Below are 18,002 nucleotides of genomic sequence, written 5' to 3' on the forward strand. Positions count from 1 at the left end.
ACGGCAGCCACTACGCAACCTTGAGGAGAGAAGTCACATGCTAAGAATGGTAGGGCCGAAAACTAGGGGAAGCCTGAGTCTATGATGACATATCTGACCTGCTATATAAGCCCAACATTGACTACTTACAGCTTTTTATAACATGAGGGAAGTAAAACCTTAACTAGTAAGCTAGTTGTCTTATTATTTGCAAGTAATAATGAATTCCTAAGTGACTGAGTGCATGCACTGGCTCCAACTAATGAGAGATCTACAGAGGGCTTCTAGGAAATTTTCTTGCCCCTAAAAAAGGCACAGAGAAGCGAGCCCCTTTTTGCTCGCGGATAACACTGTATCTGGACTGCTGCCTAGAAAGAGTGACTACCATCCCACAACCACAGATAAGCCATCAGTAGAGAACAAGGTCATACCCTGAGATGGCAGAGACAAGAGTGGGAAGGACACAGAGTCCCTGATGTTGGATTGAGTCAACTGACTGTTTCAGGCCTGGAGCTGCCCAATCTTGTATTTTCTTGTTATGTGCAATGATAAACCTCTTAATTGTGTTAGCAGTCTGAGTCAAAGTTTCCTATGATTTGCCCCATGGGTATCCTAACTTAATTTCATCAACCCCCCCTGCTGGGAATCAATCCTAAGGTATAAGCCAGAGATTTGGATGAATATTTGATTACAGTGTTGCTCACTGTAGTTTTTTTACAATAGCAAAATACAGTTAATATCCAAAATGTTAAAACAATGGGATTTTTAAAAGTACAACTGTTAAAAATTATGTTTTTTAAAATTAGCAACATGAGAAAATTCTCAGAAGATAAAATTAGGTTAAAAAATAGAAAGCACAAATCTCAAGAGAATTTATGCTTATTAAAAAAAAAAATCTCGTGGCACCTAGGTGGCTCAGTCAGTTGAGCGTCTGACTTTGGCTCAGGTCATGATCTCGTGGTTCAGGTGAGTTCTGCATCTAGCTTTATGCTGACAGCTCAGAGCCTGGAGCCTGCTTCAGAGTCTCTGTACCCCCCTCTCTCTGCCCCTTCCTTGTGCACGCTCTCTCTCTCTCTCTCTCAAAAATAAACAAATGCTAAAAAAAAAAAAAAAAATTAAAAAAAAAAATCTCAAAAGGCCCTGTATGGATGATTCCATTTGTACAACGTTCTCAAAATGACAAACTCACGAAGATGGAGAACCGATGAGTGGTTTCCAGAAGTTAAAGATGTTAGGGAAGAGGAGAGTAGGTGTAACTAATGAGCGGTGGCACAAGGAAGGTCTTTGTGGTGATGGAATAGTTCTGTACCGTGATGGCAGTGGTGGTTACACAACCCTGCAAACCTGCACAGGTGGTAAAATGGCACAGAACCATACACACACTGCATGCCAATATCAGTTTCCTAGTTTTGGTATCATGCTGTCGTTATGTAAGATGTAACCACCAAGGGAAACTGACTGAAGGGCATAAGGGACATCTCGGTACCACCTTTGCAACTTCCTATGAATCTGTAATTCATCCAAAAGAAAAAGCTTAAAAAAAAAAGCACTATCAGAAAAAAAAAGCACAATTCAAAATAATATGTGTAGACCAATCCCAATTATAATAACAATCCTACCCCAGGAGCTCCACAAAATATGCTGGATTTTGTGCTGCATCCTTGGGATGGTGCATTGCAAGGTGGTTACTGACATAGGGTTTGGCTTTGAACCCTGACCCAGTCAGTTACTGGCAGTGTGACTCTGGATGGGTCATTTCACCCCTCTGGGCCTCAGTTTCTTCATTTGTGTATACTGAAAATGCCTATCTCTAAGCTTGTTATGAAGATTAAATAAAATATTGAATGTAAAGCACTTAGCAGGGTGCCCAGCATATAATAAATGCATTCTTTAAACCTATACATTCTTTAGATTTTTCTGAATTTTCTAATTCTACATTGGATACATGATAGTTTTATAAGAAGAAAAAAATAACAATAAAACTTATTTTAAAAAATAAAGACTGGAATAGAGTTACTATATAATCTAGCAATTCCACACCTAGGTTGATACCCAAGAGAACTGAAAATGTATGTTTAGACAAAACTTGTACACAAATGTCCATGGAAGCGTTAGTCACAATAGCCAAAAAGCAGAAACAACCCAAATGTCCATTAACTGATGAAAAGATAAACAAAATGTGCTATGGCCATATAACAGAATATTATTCTACCATAAAAATGAAGTACCAATACATGCTAATACACGGGTGAACCTTAAAAACATGATGTCAAAAGGCCAAATATCATGTGATTCCATTTATATTAAATGTCCAGAATAGGCGAATCCGTAGAGACAAAGAATAGTTTTAGTGGTTGCCAGGGACTGGGGAAAGGGGGGAGTGGCAGCTAATGGGTATAGGGCTTCTTTTTGGGATGGTGATAATATTCTGGAATTAGATAGTGGTGATGGATGCACAAATTTATCAATAAACTGAAAACCACTGAAGTGTACATTTCAAAAAAGGTGAATTTGGGTGGCTCAGTCAGTTAAGCGTCCAACTTTGACTCAGGTCACGATCTAGTGGCTTGTGGGTTCTACCTCGTGTCGGGTTCTGTGCTGACAGCTCAGAGCCTGGAGCCTGCATCGGATTCTGTGTCTCCCTCTCTCTGTCCTTCCCCTGCTCACACTCTGTCTTTCTCTCAAAAATAAATAAACATTAAAATTAAAAAAAAAAAAAAAAAAAAAAAGACTGTGGTCCTATATCCCCATGGGTAGGTTTTTAGACATTAAAGTTTCTTGGGGTATTAAGAATTTTTCTCATGTCCAATTCCTCCATTATATGACCCCTAATAAGAGATGGGCTTCCTTCCTTGGCCTCACACCATAATGGCCCAGTGAACTAGCCCCACCCAGCGAGGGGAAGTTTGGCCTGTCTATCCCGGTGGTTAGATGGTATAGCTCACGGCAACTGAGGCCCACTCCCGTCCCTCTCTGGGCAGTGTTCAAGACCTCAGCAGCAGCCAGTGCTCACAACTAGGGTGGCTGTGGCCTCCCACTGCCCACCACTCACCTACCTGCTCATTCTTATGCTGGGTCATGTGGGACTTGAGCTGGAAGTAGGTGCTGAACTTGCTGGGGCAGAACTGGCACAGGTAGGAGCTATCGATGAGGACCACCTGCTTGGCCTCCAGCTTGTCCCCCTCATCCTCACCTGCTGTGGGCAAGGCCTGGGGCTGTGGGGCACCCGACAGGGTCTGGCCCAAACCTGTGGAGAAAACCAGGGAAGGAAGTCACTGAGAAGTGCAGAAGAAGAGTCAGGACAGACAGTCTGCCACGCATACTTGCCATCCCTCCTTTCATGTCATGCGCCATTTTATACATAAAGTAGACTGAAGCCCAGAGAGGTCAAGGAGATTGCCCAAGGTCACACAGCTAGGAATAAAACCCATGAAGCTTCCGAGGATAGGTATCGGAATGATGGTATTCCCCACTTCCACCTACCTGTGTTTTCCTCGTCCTCCTGCCTGCTGGGGTTGAGGGCCATGACCTGTACAGTTACAGAGTTGCGAGAGACAGTGCCACCGCTACGCCCTGGGGGCCACACCTTATGAGTCTGCATGTGTTTCTTGACATTAGACTTCTGGGCAAAGGCACGGCCACATGCAATGCATTGGAAGGGCTTCTCACCAGTGTGGCTGTAGGAAACAAAGCTTGTCAGCACCTTACGTAGGAATCGGGATGTGACCTCAACATAGGAGCTCACAGCCCCCAACAAGGCCCACACAGAGATGCTGTCGGCCATCATTCTTGACACCATGAAGTCAAGCCCTCTTGCTGAGGCAGGCAGGCCAGAGACAGAAAGATCCCGGGCTCTTGGTGACATTACTGAGTTACTGAGTCAACCAGCCCTGGAGCTGACCTTCTCTGTGGCCATCTCATACTGTGAAAGAAAACATTTCCTGACTGGTTAAGCCCATCCAAATAGGGATTTATGGTTATTATTATTTAAATGTTTATTTATTTTTGAGAGGGAGAGAAAGAAAGAGAAGGTGAGCAGGGGCGGGGGCGGGGGCGGGGGCAGTGAGAGACTGGGACAGAGGATCTGAAGCAGACTCTGTGCTGACAGCAGAGAGCCCGATTCGGGGCTTGAACTCACCAACTGTGAGATCATGACCTGAGCCGAAGTCAGATGCTTAACCAACTGAGCCACCCAGGCGCCCCTAAATAGGGATTTATTATTTGAAGGAGAAATAGCATAGTCACAGCACAGCATTTGTATCATTATTTAGTATTTTCCTTCAAATCAACCCACTTTTTTACAACTCAAAATAATTTAAAAATTGAGCTTCCTCTTGTTATTGTATATGGAAAACCACTTGTCATAAATGCAAAGTAACCAAAAAAATGCAACAATTTAAAAAACAGTATTGTTAAGACCCAAAGCTGCACTGTCCAGTAAGGTTGACGCAAGCCACACAGGATGATTTAAATTTAAAAGAAAAAATTCCATTTCTTAGTCATACTGGCCACATTTCAAGTGCTCAATAGCCATACGTGGTTAGTGGCTACCCTACTGGGTACAGTGCCAATTTGGGCATTTCCATCACTGCAGAAAGTTCTATTGAACACACTAGTGTGGACGAGTGGGTCTCAACCGAGTTTGATTTTGCCCTTCAGAGGACATTCAGCAATGTCTGGAGACATTTCAGGTTGTTACAGGTGAGGTGTGAGGGGTGTCGCTGGCAACTAATTCATGTTAGAGGTCAGGGATGCAGCTAAACGCTCTGCCAGGCACAGGTTAGCCCCTCACAGAAAAGAATGATGTGATGTAAAACGTCAACAGTGCCAAGGCTGAGACGCCCTAGTCTAGTGAGAAGCTGCTGCCCGCCATGACTGGAATCTGAGCCTGTGCACGTGCACACGCATCCATGTGCTCTCTCCTTCTCTCTCTCTTTGCTATAAAAGACGAGCAAGTATAGGAGAGGCATTCAGGACAGACTAGCACCAGACTGAGGCTTTCTCCTTTGACTCTCTAAGGACTGAAAGAAACCAAAAAGCGAATACTTGAATAATTTCCTGTATCCTTCAGAACTTCTCAACACCATATCCACAAACCACCTAAAATCATCTCAGGTACCAACGCAACTCGTTCTGTGAGAAACACCAAATAAGTTCACCCCTCCACTTCACAGATGGAAAAACCCAGGCCCAGAGGGGCTCCCTGTGTGTTCTTGGGACAGGAGGGATCACGGTTTGTCCCAAGTGAGCAGAACTCGTAGTCCTATTCGCAGATCATGGCAGCTCTTGAGGTCGGTCCTTTCTGCAGAGGTGAGGACTGAGGCACCCCTCACACCTGTGAAGCTCCTACAGTTCAAGTACATTTCTCCCCTCACCTCGCCCCACTCGGACCGTCACCACCCTAGCGGACGGGCGCTACAGCTTTCACAGATCCCTCCTGCTGCTCCCAACAGCAGAGGGAAAACCATCCTGACTTGGCCCAATGGTCTGAGAACCACGACAGGATGGATGGGGCCTTGGTCACCACCCTGGCCAAGGGGCCTGGGCGGGGAGCCTTGCTTCTACTGTGGATGCCCTCCCACCGCCCCCGCCAGAGCCACCTGGCCCACCACACCCGGTGGTACCTGCGGATGTGCTGCTGAAGGTCGAAGTTTTTGGTGAACGACTTGTCACAGTATGAGCACTTGAGTTTCTGAGCCTTTGGCTTCCCTGCAGCTGAAAAACAAGGTGGGGGAAGGGGAAGGTGAGGCTGGGGGGTACAACTGAGGGCAACAAGAGCAGCCTCCTGACACTCTACCCTTTGGGCCTGGGGCCAGAAAGCCCAGACTCTGGGAGGTCCAGATCCCCAAATGCACGGGATGGAGCACAGGTGAGCCTCTCACAGTGCCTGGAGGAGGAAAGCCCAGGACATGCTCTGGCTGGAAGAGAGAGAGAACAACCCCCAAAAGGCTCCCCTCTGCCCTAGGATAAAAGCCAACCTCTCTGCTGGGGCCTACAGGGCTATGCATCCTCTGCTTCCTGCTAACCTCATCGTTCTCTCCATCCAGCTGCGGTGGGCTCCTTCTAACCCTGAAAGACCTCAGGCATGGTCCCACCTCAGGGCTTTTACACCAGCTATTCCCCCTTGCCTGGTGTGCTCATCCCTCAGAGGGCCACAAAGCTGCTTCCTTCTCATCCCTAGATGGATAGGTAGCAGCATTTTCTAGTCTCTCCCCAGTATTCTCAATCACAGAACCCCGTCAATCTCCTGCCTGGAGCAACCCATAAACGGTTATCCTGTTTTCCCTGTCTGTCTCTTCCATTAACTGTAACGGAGGTCAGAGAAATCATGGACCACAATACTGGATCCTCAGTACCTGACGCTGACTCTGGTACACAGATATTTATAAAGGGAAGGTTGGAGGTAGTTGACTCGAAAGCCCCTGAAAAATTCTTGATTTCTGTGTCCTCCCTCTCCACCACCACTTTCTGACACTGCTCCTGTCCCTTGCTAGCATCTCTGAAGGGGCGACAGACATTGTTGCTTGCCTGCCTGATATCCACTGCCCCCCTTTGCTCCTCATAAATCCCCTGCATAATGGGAACATCAGTGTTCCTGGCTAAAAGTGACACTTCAGCTTCCTTTACAGCTAGACAGGGTCATGTGACTAAGTTGAGACCAATGAGATGTAAATAAAAGCATCAAGCAGAAATTCTGGAAGGTGGGAGATGCCCCTTTCATCCTTCTTACTGCCTGGAATATGAAATTGATGACTGGAACTCCAGCAGCCATATTAGTCGATGAGGCACCCTGATAACAGAAGCTCTGCTCTAGTGACAGCAGAGCAGAAAGACAGAAATGCGGGGGCCTGATGACCATATAGGCACACAATTTCCAGACTGCCTGCCATGGAAATTCCACAATTTCCATGACTGGTCTCATTTTGCACAGGCAAAAAAATAAATAAATAAAACTTTATCATTTTAAAGTCACTCTAATTTGGATTTTCCATTACATGCAACCAAGCTCAATCCTAACCATCATAAAAGGAAAGACCAGAACTAAGCAGCCTTATGGACAGGATAATGCTGAGGAAAGATGCCCATCACAGGCTGCAGGCCCACCTTCTGGGAGTCCACTGGCACCTTTGGCCCTTCGGGTCTTCAGCGTTGGTGGGGAGTCAAAGGTGGCCACCGTGCCCCCAGTGGCGCTGGTCATGGGGGCGGCAGGGTTTGGTCCTTTCGGTTTGAATCCCTGTTTGCCGGGGCTGTAAACCGGAGGGGTGGGGTATACTGAAGCCTCCACACACTGGTTTGGCACCTAGAAGGACAGCACAATCAGGGAGAGAGGCCTGGGAAGGATGGAGAAGAGCTGTACCAGCCAGGGGGATGCTCACTGTAGTCCTGGCTAATCTCAGCCACTTCCCGCCTACATCACCATCCTAATCCCTTAGAACTTCATGGAGCCAGTAGGCTAGAAGCAGCGTTGGAGCCAGGCCATCTGGGCTCAAATGATGCTGATTCTGCCACTTATTATCTAAGTGACCTTGGCCAAGTCTTTCAACATCTCTGTCTCAGGTTGACATCTGTAAAATGGAGATAATCAGAGTGTTCCTCTCACTGGGTTGTTGTGAGGTTAGATGAGTTAACATGTAGAGAGCTTAGAACGGTGCCTGACATATGGTAAAGACTCAATAAACATTAGCTGCTCTTATTGCCATTACTACTGTTACTAGCAGCAGTTTGTCAGCACAGGAGAACCAGGAAGTCAGGAGGGGCTGCGGCCTCATCAGCAACCCCCTCCCTAACTGACCCTGCCTGATGCCATACCAGCCAGCAGCTCTCAACTGAGAACTGACATACCAAATACATTCTGAGCCACTCAAACCTAGTTAACACTAAGCTTACATCATGACACTGGGGCACTGTGAAGAATTCATTAATTCAGTGAGTGTACTCCTCATTCATTGGTTTTTCCAGGCTGGCCTATCCAAAATTTCACTCCCTAGTCTTCTCTGCTTTATTTTTCTCTGTAGATTTACCGCTAGTAAATTATGTATTTTACTTACTTATCTATTACCTGCCTAGTTCCATGAAGGCAGGGACTTTTGGTCTACTTTTATTTAGTCCTCAAAGCCTGGAGTAATCCTTGGCACAAAATAGGCATTCAATAAATATTTCTGAATCCATGAATTCATGTATGCATTATAACATAATGATATATAAGAAACACATACTTGTTCATTCAGATGACCAAAATATGTTTGTCACATATATTTGGTCTTCATCCACAGTTCCTGGAAATGCTTCAGAGCCATAAAAGTGAAATAGGTGTCTTCTTTTTTTTGTCTTATTATTAATGAAAGTGACTTTTTTTTTTTTTTTTTTTTAACAAAAGTGACTTTTGGCCCTGACCCAAGGGTGGGGGGCTGGTTGCCAAGAGGACCAACCACATGACTGATGGGTTGGAACATTCAGTCCCAAACCCCAACCTCTGGGGAGTGAGGAAGGGCTGGAGGTTGAATCAGCCAATAGCCAATGACTTAACCGTGACTATGTAACGAAGCCTCATAAAAATCCCAAAGGACTGGGTTTGGACATCTTCCAGGCTGATGAACATAGGGAAGTGTGGAGGGAGTGGCACAACCAGAGAGGGCACAGAAGATCCACTTCCCTTTCCCCACACCTCACCCTATGTGTCTCTTCATTGAGATGTTGATTCATTATCTTTTATTATATCCTTTAACAAACTGGCAAATGTAAATGTTCCCCTGAGTCCCATGAGCTGCTCTAGCAAATTAACAGAACCTAAGGAGGAGGTCGCTGGAACCTCCAATCTGTAGCCTGTCTGTCAGAAGCACAGGTTGCTTGCAACGGGACAAAGTGAGGGTGAGGGCAGTCTTGCAGGACTGAACCCTTAACCTGTGGAATCTGCTGTGATCTCTGGGCTTATGACATCAGAATTGAGTTGAGTTGTTAGACACTGCACTGGTGTCTGAGAATTGCTTGGCATTGGCTGGGGCGGGTGGAGGGGGACCCCACCCAGCTTTGGAATTGGGTCCAGGAACCAAAAGAGTTGACATCAGTAGATGTATGTATTGGGCATCTGATATGGTACCAGTAGGTGCTTCTGTTGGATCTTGTCTGTTGGCCCTTGGCACCATTCTTACACCCTTCCATGCCCTCCCCTGATACGTGCATTCCCAGACTCCCTTGCCAGCAAGGTTCTAAGCATAGATTAGGTTCTGCCCATGAGAAGCACCTGCATGAGATTTGGAAGGCAGAGGGGAAGTAGAAACTGCTTTCCCCTGGCAGCCGTGGTGGGAGACAAGGTTTGCAGTCCTGAGTGTTGGAGGGGCTGGCTGAACTCTACATTCCCTTCCTGGCCACCAGCCTCAAGGATGGCAGGGCAGCAACAGAATCCTAAAGCTTCCCCACCTCTGGGCGCAGCAGTAGCTTCCTGGCCCTCTGGACCAAGCAACAACCGTGAACCTGAAAATCAGTGCCGCTCGCCCACTCTGCCTTTTGCTCCATCTAGCCCTTCTGAAGTCAGCTTTGTAAGCACCTTTTTGTATTAAATCCCTCTGCCAGAAATACCTAGAAGGGTTCCTACTTTCCTGACCAATACAGCACTCAGTAAATAGGTATCACATGGATGAATTCACCTTTCAAGTCATTACTGAGAAATTATGTGACTGCCACTGGGTCTGCTCTCATTACCCTCAACAGCTCTACAAGGGGAGTTCCCATTTCAGAGGAGAGGAGACTGAAGTCAGAGGGCCCTATTTCAGATTTTCAGATACCTACCACAGGTCTACCACAGGCCAGGTACTCCGCTAGGTGCTAAGGCTGCCAAAACAAAGAAGACTCAGGCCCTGTGCTCAAAGAGTACCCTCATCTCCATGGGAAGGCTCCTCCGGGGCTGGCCCCTTCACCTACCGGGCCACTATTTAGTCTCTCAGCAGCTCACGGACTCAAAAAAAAAATTTTTTTTAAGTCAACAAAAGGAAGCTTGCTCTATTCCCTCAGGCTAGGGCAAATCTCCTGCAGGCTCTCATCACATCACATGGCTGGTGGTAGAATTTTCCCATTGCTCTGGTTCTCTTCAGATATACATGCTCCCCGACACGGAATGTCTGTATGGCCAGACTGAGTATGAGTCAGCACTGGTGTCTGGGAAGGTCCTGAACTCTTAGCACCCTGAACTTACAGCTCAGAGCTCTTCAGCAGGGAATCAGTGTACATATGGTACACTGATTGCATAATGGCCTCAGTTCTTTACCCCTCCCAGGACCCACGCCCTTTGCAGTGTGATTTTGCAGCTTTTCCCATCAAGATGTGGCATCTGTTTCCTTACTGTTTAAATCTAAGCTGGCTTTGTGACCTATTTTGACCAACAGACGGGACACTGTACGAGCCTAAGCCTCAAGAGGTGCCCTCGAACATTTCTGCTTGTGCTCCTGCACCCCCACCACTGCAGCAAGAACATGCCTGGCTAACCCGCTGGAGGCTAACAGATGCGTTGGAGCAGAGCCGGGTTGGCCAACTTGTCCCACCCCAGCCATCCTAGAGCAGCTGACAGCTGCCATCTCCAGACACCTGGGAGAGCCCAGCCAAGATCAGCAGAGTTGCCAAAGCAAGCCACATAGATGCGAGAACAATAAACACGGTTTGCCATCTACCACTGAGGTTCTGTGGCTATTTCTTCCTCGGCCATAACTAACCCATACATCTAGCTTGTTCAAAATGTAAGATTGATCAGTGGTCAATTGATCATTGACCAATGATCACATCGATCACTTCTTGGAATCCTCTCCCTAAAACACAGGTGTTCTGACTGTTCTGAGGACTTCCTGAGGGCAGTTTGTATTTCTGCCACAACCCTCTGCTTCATGCCACCTTCTCATGGTTCGCATTTCACGTTTACGGGCATGATGGCTTGATTAAATTAAATGGCTTGATTCTCTCCCATGATGTGATCTCTCCCTGATCTGATTTTGTCTCAGGCACAGCGTGTGGCACAGAGCTGGTGCTCAGGAAAAGTTCCAGCTACCCATGATGACCGTGACCAGTTCCTTCCCCTCCCCCCAAGCCCCGGCCTCTGCTCACCTCCAGGGGTGGGTAGGGCTGCATTCCCAATGCCTGGATCTCCACTGTGCCACTCCCAGCCAGGGGCTCCGTCGTGGCACTGTACACCTCAACCACGCCATTTCCGCCAGGGTTGGGACGCCCGGGGGGGCCCAGGCTCTGGGGCGGGGGTGGTGGGGGCTGGGGTGGTGGGGGTGGGGGCAGTGGTGGAGGGGGTGGGGGAGGTGGCGGAGGCTGGGAGAGGTAGCTGGGTGCGGAATGCATGTTCAGGCTGCTCTGCAATCAGAAGAGAAAATTAAAGTGCCACACCCTCTTGATACCAGTGAGGAAGGACATCTGTCTTAGCCAGCCACGTGGAAAGAGGAGCCCCCTCACAAGGCAGCTCAGAGGACAGGGCTGACAGGAGGCACGGAAACACTCACGGAAGAATACAGAGGAAGCGTCAGCCAGGCGCCGTTACCCCTCTTCTCAATGAAAGTCCACAAAAATGGCCCAGCTTGTACAGGGCTGGGCCCACACAGCAGCCCCGGTGTTGCTGTTTTAGGAGGACTTGCTTGTACGACCTGCTCTTGAACGGCATCTGAGAACCCGCCTCGTAGAAGGCTGCCTATATCGGTGAGGCTGTTTTGCTCACTAGGGCACTGACTACTCTGTACCAGGTCACCTAGATTGCTGTACGGGCAGTGTGATCTATGGTGAACACCTCCTTTCCTTCTAGGAGCGTGGACTTTTGGTCACGGTGGCGCCCACACGACCAATCCCCAATAAAAGTCCTGTCCCTTGAATTGCAGGTGTGCTTCTTGGGCAGAAGCATGCACACACATTGTTGCTCTTCACTGCTGAAGGAAAAAGCGTTTTGTGGGGCACCTGGCTGGCTCAGTTGGTAAGAGCATGCAAGTCTTGAACTCGGGTTTGTGAGTTCGAACCCCACGTTGGGTGTGGAGATTACTAAGAAAGAAGTGTTTTGCGTAATCTCTCCCTATGTCCGCAAGAGGAAGAACAGTAGAAACCTAGGCCTGGATTCCTCCAGATTCCAGCTGATGTCTTTTCTTCTTGCTGATCCTGCTGTGTATCCTTTGTCAGGAATAAACCATGAGTACAACCATCCCAAGTCCCGGGAGTCTTTCTAGAGAGGCACTGAATGTGTAGGTAGCTGTAGACCCCTGAAACACAGCCACTGACTTCTAGAAACTTATTTCACAAAAATAATCAAGCAGATGGGCAAAGATATCTGTATATTGATGATTCTCCAGTAGTTTTTATAACAGCAAAAAATGGCAGTGACCTACATGGCCATTAGCAGAAGCCTGGTTAAATACAGAATGGTCCACACACATGATGGAATCTTGTATAGGTATTAAAATGATGGTGGTCAGGGATGCCTGGCTGGCTCAGTTGATAGAGCATTCAATACTTTTTTTTTTTTTTTAATATATTTTTTAAGGTGTATTTATTTGGGAGAGAGACAAAGTGTGAGTGGGGAGGGGCAGAGAGAGAGGGAGACATGAAATTGAAAGCAGGCTCTAGGCTCCGAGCTGTCAGCACAAAGACAGATGTGGGGCTTGAATTCACGAACCATGAGATCATGACCTGAGCCCAAGTTGGATACCCAACCAACTGAGCCACCCAGGTGCCCCTAGAGCATGCAGTTCTTGATCTGTGGGTCATGAGTTCAAGCCCCATGCTAGGCAAAGAGTTTACTTAAATATATATATATATATCTATCGCTCATCTATATATATATATATATATGATGGTAATCAGCATTTCATAAAGGGTGCTCCTCTTAATTACAGTTCCCTGGGTTCCACAGTCAAACATGGTTTGGAAAAAACCTGGGATGACAAAAAACAAAAGTGTTTTGTTGCAGGAAAACAACAGAAACAGGGCAAGGGAAGAAGTAGAATGCCTCTACCCTAAGCTGGTTTGACCAGAGATCCTTTTTATATTAGAAAAATCCCAAGGAGCCACTCTTCTGAGGAGCATTTTGGGAAATACTGATATAGAATTGTAGGCATAGGGGCACCTGGGTGGCTCAATCAGTTGAGTGCCCGACTTCGGCTCAGGTCTTGGTCTTGCGGTTTGTGAGTTCAGGCCCCACGTCGGGCTCTGTGCTAACAAACAGCTCAGAGCCTGGAGCCTCCTTCAGATTCTGTGTGTGTCTCTCTCTCCCCCTCCCCTGCTCATGCTCTGCCTCTCTCTGTCTCTCAAAAATAAATAAATGTTAAAAAAAAAAAAAAAAAAAGAACTGTAGGCATAGATAATGACTTTAAGCAAAAGGCAAAATAAAAAAAGCAAGTTTCGGAACAGTGCATATAACATGGTTCATTTACATGGATATGTATATTATAAATGCATTTATATAAAAAGCTGTTTCTATCTCTATTTGCATTCAAAGATCAGGAAAACCAGGCACCAAAAATCTAGTAGTGTTTTCTTTGGGTGGAGAGAGTATGGATGGTTGATTAATTGATTGACTTCCCAACTTTTATTCTTTGAGAGAGAGAGAGACAGACAGAAAGAGAGAGAGAAAGGGAGCACGTCCATATGCATGCAGGGGAGGGGCAGAAAGAGAATCTTAAGCAGATGCTACTGCGAGCACAGAGCCCCACTCGGGGCTCAATCTCACTACCCTGAGATTATGCCCTGAGCTGAAATCAAAGAGTTGGACGCTTAACCAACTGAGCCACTCAGGCACCCCATTATTCTTTGTTTGTCATTTTTTTAAAGATTTTATTTTGGGGGCGCCTAGGTGGCTCAGTTAAGTGACCGACTCTTGATTTCAGCTCAGGTCATGATCTCAATGTTCAGGAGACGGAGCCCCGCATCCTCTGTGCTGACAGCATGGAGCCTGCTTGGGATTCTCTCTCTCCCTCTCTCTCTGCCCTTCCCTGGCTCGCACTCTCTCTCTCTCTCAAAATAAATAAATAAACATTTTTTTTAAATGAAAAAAAAAGATTTAAGTAATCTCTACACCCAATAGGCTATTCACAACCCTGAGATTAAGAGTCATATGTTTTACTGACTGAGTCAGCCAGGTGTCTCCCAACTTTTATTCTGAAAACTTTCAAACCTACAGAAAGGTTCCAAAAAGAATAGAGTGATCAGGGACACCTGGCTGGCTCAGTCAGTAGAGCAGGCAAAAAAACAAAAAACAAAAGAGAACTATACATTATAGTCAGTTACCATGTCTCTCTAGTTTCCAGATTATGAGTAATTAAACTTTGTTTTTATTTTCCTATTGTGTATTTTCTATCGTTTCCCAATGGACATGAAATATTTTTGTTAAGAATAAAAATAGGAGGGGTGCCTGACTGTCTTAGTCAGGAGATCATGTGACTCCTGATCTTGGGGTTGTGAGGTCATGAGTACAAGCCCCACACCGGGCATGGAGCCTACTTATTTAAAAAAAAAAAAAAAAGGAGTCAAAGTAGCCAGATAATGGCAATGAAACCCCAAAGTAATGTTCTGGATCCCGAATGAAATGACAGCTTCCCTACCCACAGTGGGGCAGGCCAAGGTGCTACTGACAGTCTCTCTTCAGCATGAGAGAGAGCTAAGGCCAACCCCTCTTCTTTCTACAAGGTTCTGAATCCATAGCAGTTAACATGTAGTCCTGGAATCAAGACCCCCTGAGAAGCTGGCCCCGTCCTTACCTGCACGGGTGGGGGGCCCTGGGGCATGGGCTGGTCCAGAGACGTGAAGGCTGACATGGCAGACATGAGCACATCATCGCTCACCAAGATGTTCCCCTGCACCAGCGTCTGGATCAGCGGGGATGGGGGTACTGTAATGTACGTGGAGATCTGAGTAGTGTGAATGAGAAAGAGACAGAGAAGAGACATGTCTGAAGCTCTGGAAGGAAACAGTGCATGATGCAAAAGACTTGGGTTCTGGAATCCCATAGACCTGCATTTCATTTCCACCTCTGCTTCTCCCTGCTGTGCGGCCCTGGGCAAGTCACTCCACCTCTCTGAACTTCCGTTTCCTTATCTATGAAATGAGAATAAGTCATACCTCCCTGTAAGATAAATACTCCATGACCCAGCAATAATACTTCCTGGTATCTCTCCTAGAGAAACACTCACACATTTCACAGGGAGTCTATGAACAAGGGTATTCTATGCAGCCTTATGTCTGATAGCGAATAACTGGAAACAACTTTGGTGTCCATCAAAGGGGAAATGGAGTAAAAAATACAATACAGTCATAAGACAGAATACTACACAGCAGATAAAAAGTACTGCATGAAAAATAAAATTACATAACAACATGCAGATTACATATTCTTAATCTAAAAATTCTAAAACAATAGTACTATTATACTATTAAAAGTACTATATAATTCCTGTGGGCACTTAAATAAGTATGTGAAAGTATCTCAAAAGGTCAAAGGGTGCCTGAATGGCTCAGTCAGTTAAGCATCTGATTCTTGATTTCAGCTCAGGTCATGATCTCACCGTTCGTGAGTCTGAGCCCCACACTGGGCTCTGCACTGACCGTGCAGAAACTGCTTGGGATTCTCTACCCCCCCCATCTCTCCCCCACTCCCTCCCATGTGTGCACACACACACTCTCTCTCTCAAAATAAATAAATAAACTTAAAAAAGAAAAAAAGATCAAGAAGGATACCCTTCAATAGTTAGCTGGGGGGCAGAGAAAAGGAATAGTGCCAAAGGGACCTTGATTTATAACATTCTAACTTTTAAAGTGGAGATGGGAAATATGTATTAGTTGCAAACATACAAATTGATAATAAAAATAATAATATGTTCTCGAGGGTACTGGTGAGGACGAAAGGCAGACCCTACAACAGAGTGTCAAACGTACAGTGACTTCTCCTCAAAGTAGAAGTAAAGGGTTTTTATTTTATTTGTTGCTTTTCTTTACTGACAGCTCTTGGCATCATCCTAGGTCACCTGTTTCTTTGGGACCTCTGGGGACACGGCAGCTGGCCCCCAGACCCCAGAGTCCCTCAACCACGTAAAGACAGCCTGGGTAGGTTAGATGATGCCCCATGTCATGGCCGGGAAAGGCAATGTAGATCCTGGCTCACAAGTATTTTTACAATGTCACATGCATTAGTTAGGCTGACAAAAAATGGGAAAAGATATCCACGTCCATCCAAGTCACTTAGCAGGGGATTCAAGTCTGCCTATGAGCCAACTGCTTATGTTCTAAAGTTATTTCCTTGCCCAGGAGTAAAGGAATTTCCCACTCTCCTTTTACTGGAAAAAAAAAAAACAGTGGGGTGGGGAGAGGGAATATTTTCTGCTAACAAACTCATAATCAAGAAGTGGGAAGAATCATTATGTTTTGTGTTAGATGTCTGTGGCAACCTGAGAAGTTTCAGTCTGCAAGTCCTTTGAATCTGGGGGTGAATGCTTTTATTCTGATGGCAGGAATTATGTCTATACAGTAGATAGAGATATGTTTTTTGTTTGGAGATAATGTTTTTTTTTAAGATTTTTTTTTTAATCTTTATTTATTTTTGAGAGAGACAGAGACAGAGCGAGAGCGGGGGAGGGGCAGAGAGAGAGGAAGACACAGAATCTGAAGCAGGCTCCAGTCTCTGAGCTGTCACCGCAGAGCCCAACATGGGGCTCAGACCCATGAACCGTGAGATCATGACCTGAGACGAAGTCGGACGCTTAAATGACAGAGCCACCCAGGCGCCCCCGTTTGGAGATGATGTTTTATTTATTTAAAAAAAAAAATTTTTTTTTTAACGTTTTTATTCATTTTTTTTTTAGACAGAGAGAGACAGAGCATGAATGGGGGAGGGTCAGAGAGAGGGAGACACAGAATCTGAAACAGGCTCCGGGCTCTGAGCTGTCAGCACAGGGGCCCGATGCGGGGCTCGAACTCACGGACCGTGAGATCGTGACCTGAGCCGAAGTCGGCGCTCAACCGACTGAGCCACCCAGGCGCCCCTGGAGATGATGTTTTAAAGGAATAAGGAGATAAGAGGAAGCCAGAAGGAAATTTGACCCCCTGACCTGGCATCCTGAGACATGTCCAGCCTCTTTTTAAAAAAAAATTTTTTTTAATATTTATTTTTGAGAGAGACAGAGTGTGAGTGGGGGAGGGGCGGGGAGAGAGAGGGAGACACAGAATCTGAAGCAGGCTCCAGGCTAGCAGCAAAGAGACCGACGCGGGCTCGGACTCATGAACCGGTGAGGTCATGACCTGAGCCGAAGTCAGACACTTAACCGACTGAGCCACCAGGTGCCCCTGTCCAGCCTCTTTTATAAGAATTCTTTAATCCCTTTAAAAGCCCCTGACCCAGGGTGTTCTGTTCTCCCCTGGCCTCCAGACCTGTGTTATCTGTCTGCATCTTTGCCACCTCCACTTACAGGTCCAATGGGCATCTCAAATCCAGCATAACCAGCTGAACTCCTGACAGCCCCACCAAAATCTTGCTGTTTTCTCCACTTCAGTAAATGGCAATTCCACCTCTGCCATGGATCACCCTGGACTCCTCCTAATCTCATCTCTCCCATCCAATGCATCCACAAACTCTAGTGGCTCCACCTTCAAAATACTTCCAAAACCTCCTCCCTTCTCTCCACTGCCACTGCCACCATCCTGGTCGAGCCACCACCACCTACTGCCTGGCTTGGTACAATGGCCCCCTAACGCATTTCCTGGGTCTCTCTCTTGACTCTCATCAAAATCTATTCTCTGCACAGCAGCCGGCGTAATCTAGTTCAGGTGTAAACCAGACTATGTCCCTCTTCTGTTCAAAACCTTACAAAGGCTCCCATCTCACTCAGGATAAAAGCCCGTAGGGCCCACATGCTCACCAGGATCCCCCTATTGCCTTGTCTGATCATATCATCTCCCACCCTCCTCCTCCTCACTTATTCAGCTCCGGCCACTCTACCTCCTTGCTGTTCCTGGAATAAACCCAGCATACTCCTACCTCAGGGCCTTTGTACTTGCGGATAGCTCCT

General features: G+C 46.5%; 1 protein-coding gene across 3 annotated transcripts in view; it reads right to left on the reverse strand.

The window, feature by feature from the left end:
• Nucleotides 1–18,002, reverse strand: part of ZNF341 (zinc finger protein 341) — a 51,924-nt gene that overhangs the window by 25,689 nt on the left and 8,233 nt on the right. For 2 of the 3 annotated variants that reach the window (XM_053890339.1, XM_053890338.1), the window contains 6 exons: nucleotides 14,703–14,852; nucleotides 11,068–11,322; nucleotides 7,084–7,279; nucleotides 5,604–5,694; nucleotides 3,463–3,656; nucleotides 3,036–3,226 (listed from right to left, as the gene is read on the reverse strand). In XM_053890339.1, the coding sequence (XP_053746314.1) occupies nucleotides 3,036–3,226; nucleotides 3,463–3,656; nucleotides 5,604–5,694; nucleotides 7,084–7,279; nucleotides 11,068–11,322; nucleotides 14,703–14,852 (1,077 nt within the window). The remainder of the gene's footprint in view (nucleotides 1–3,035; nucleotides 3,227–3,462; nucleotides 3,657–5,603; nucleotides 5,695–7,083; nucleotides 7,280–11,067; nucleotides 11,323–14,702; nucleotides 14,853–18,002) is intronic. The other variant, XM_019458758.2, reaches the window with a different exon arrangement.

Source organism: Panthera pardus, unplaced genomic scaffold, assembly GCF_024362965.1.
Source record: "Panthera pardus isolate Hobbes unplaced genomic scaffold, ASM2436296v1 HiC_scaffold_25, whole genome shotgun sequence".
In the NCBI taxonomy this organism is placed as follows: Eukaryota; Metazoa; Chordata; class Mammalia; order Carnivora; family Felidae; genus Panthera; species Panthera pardus.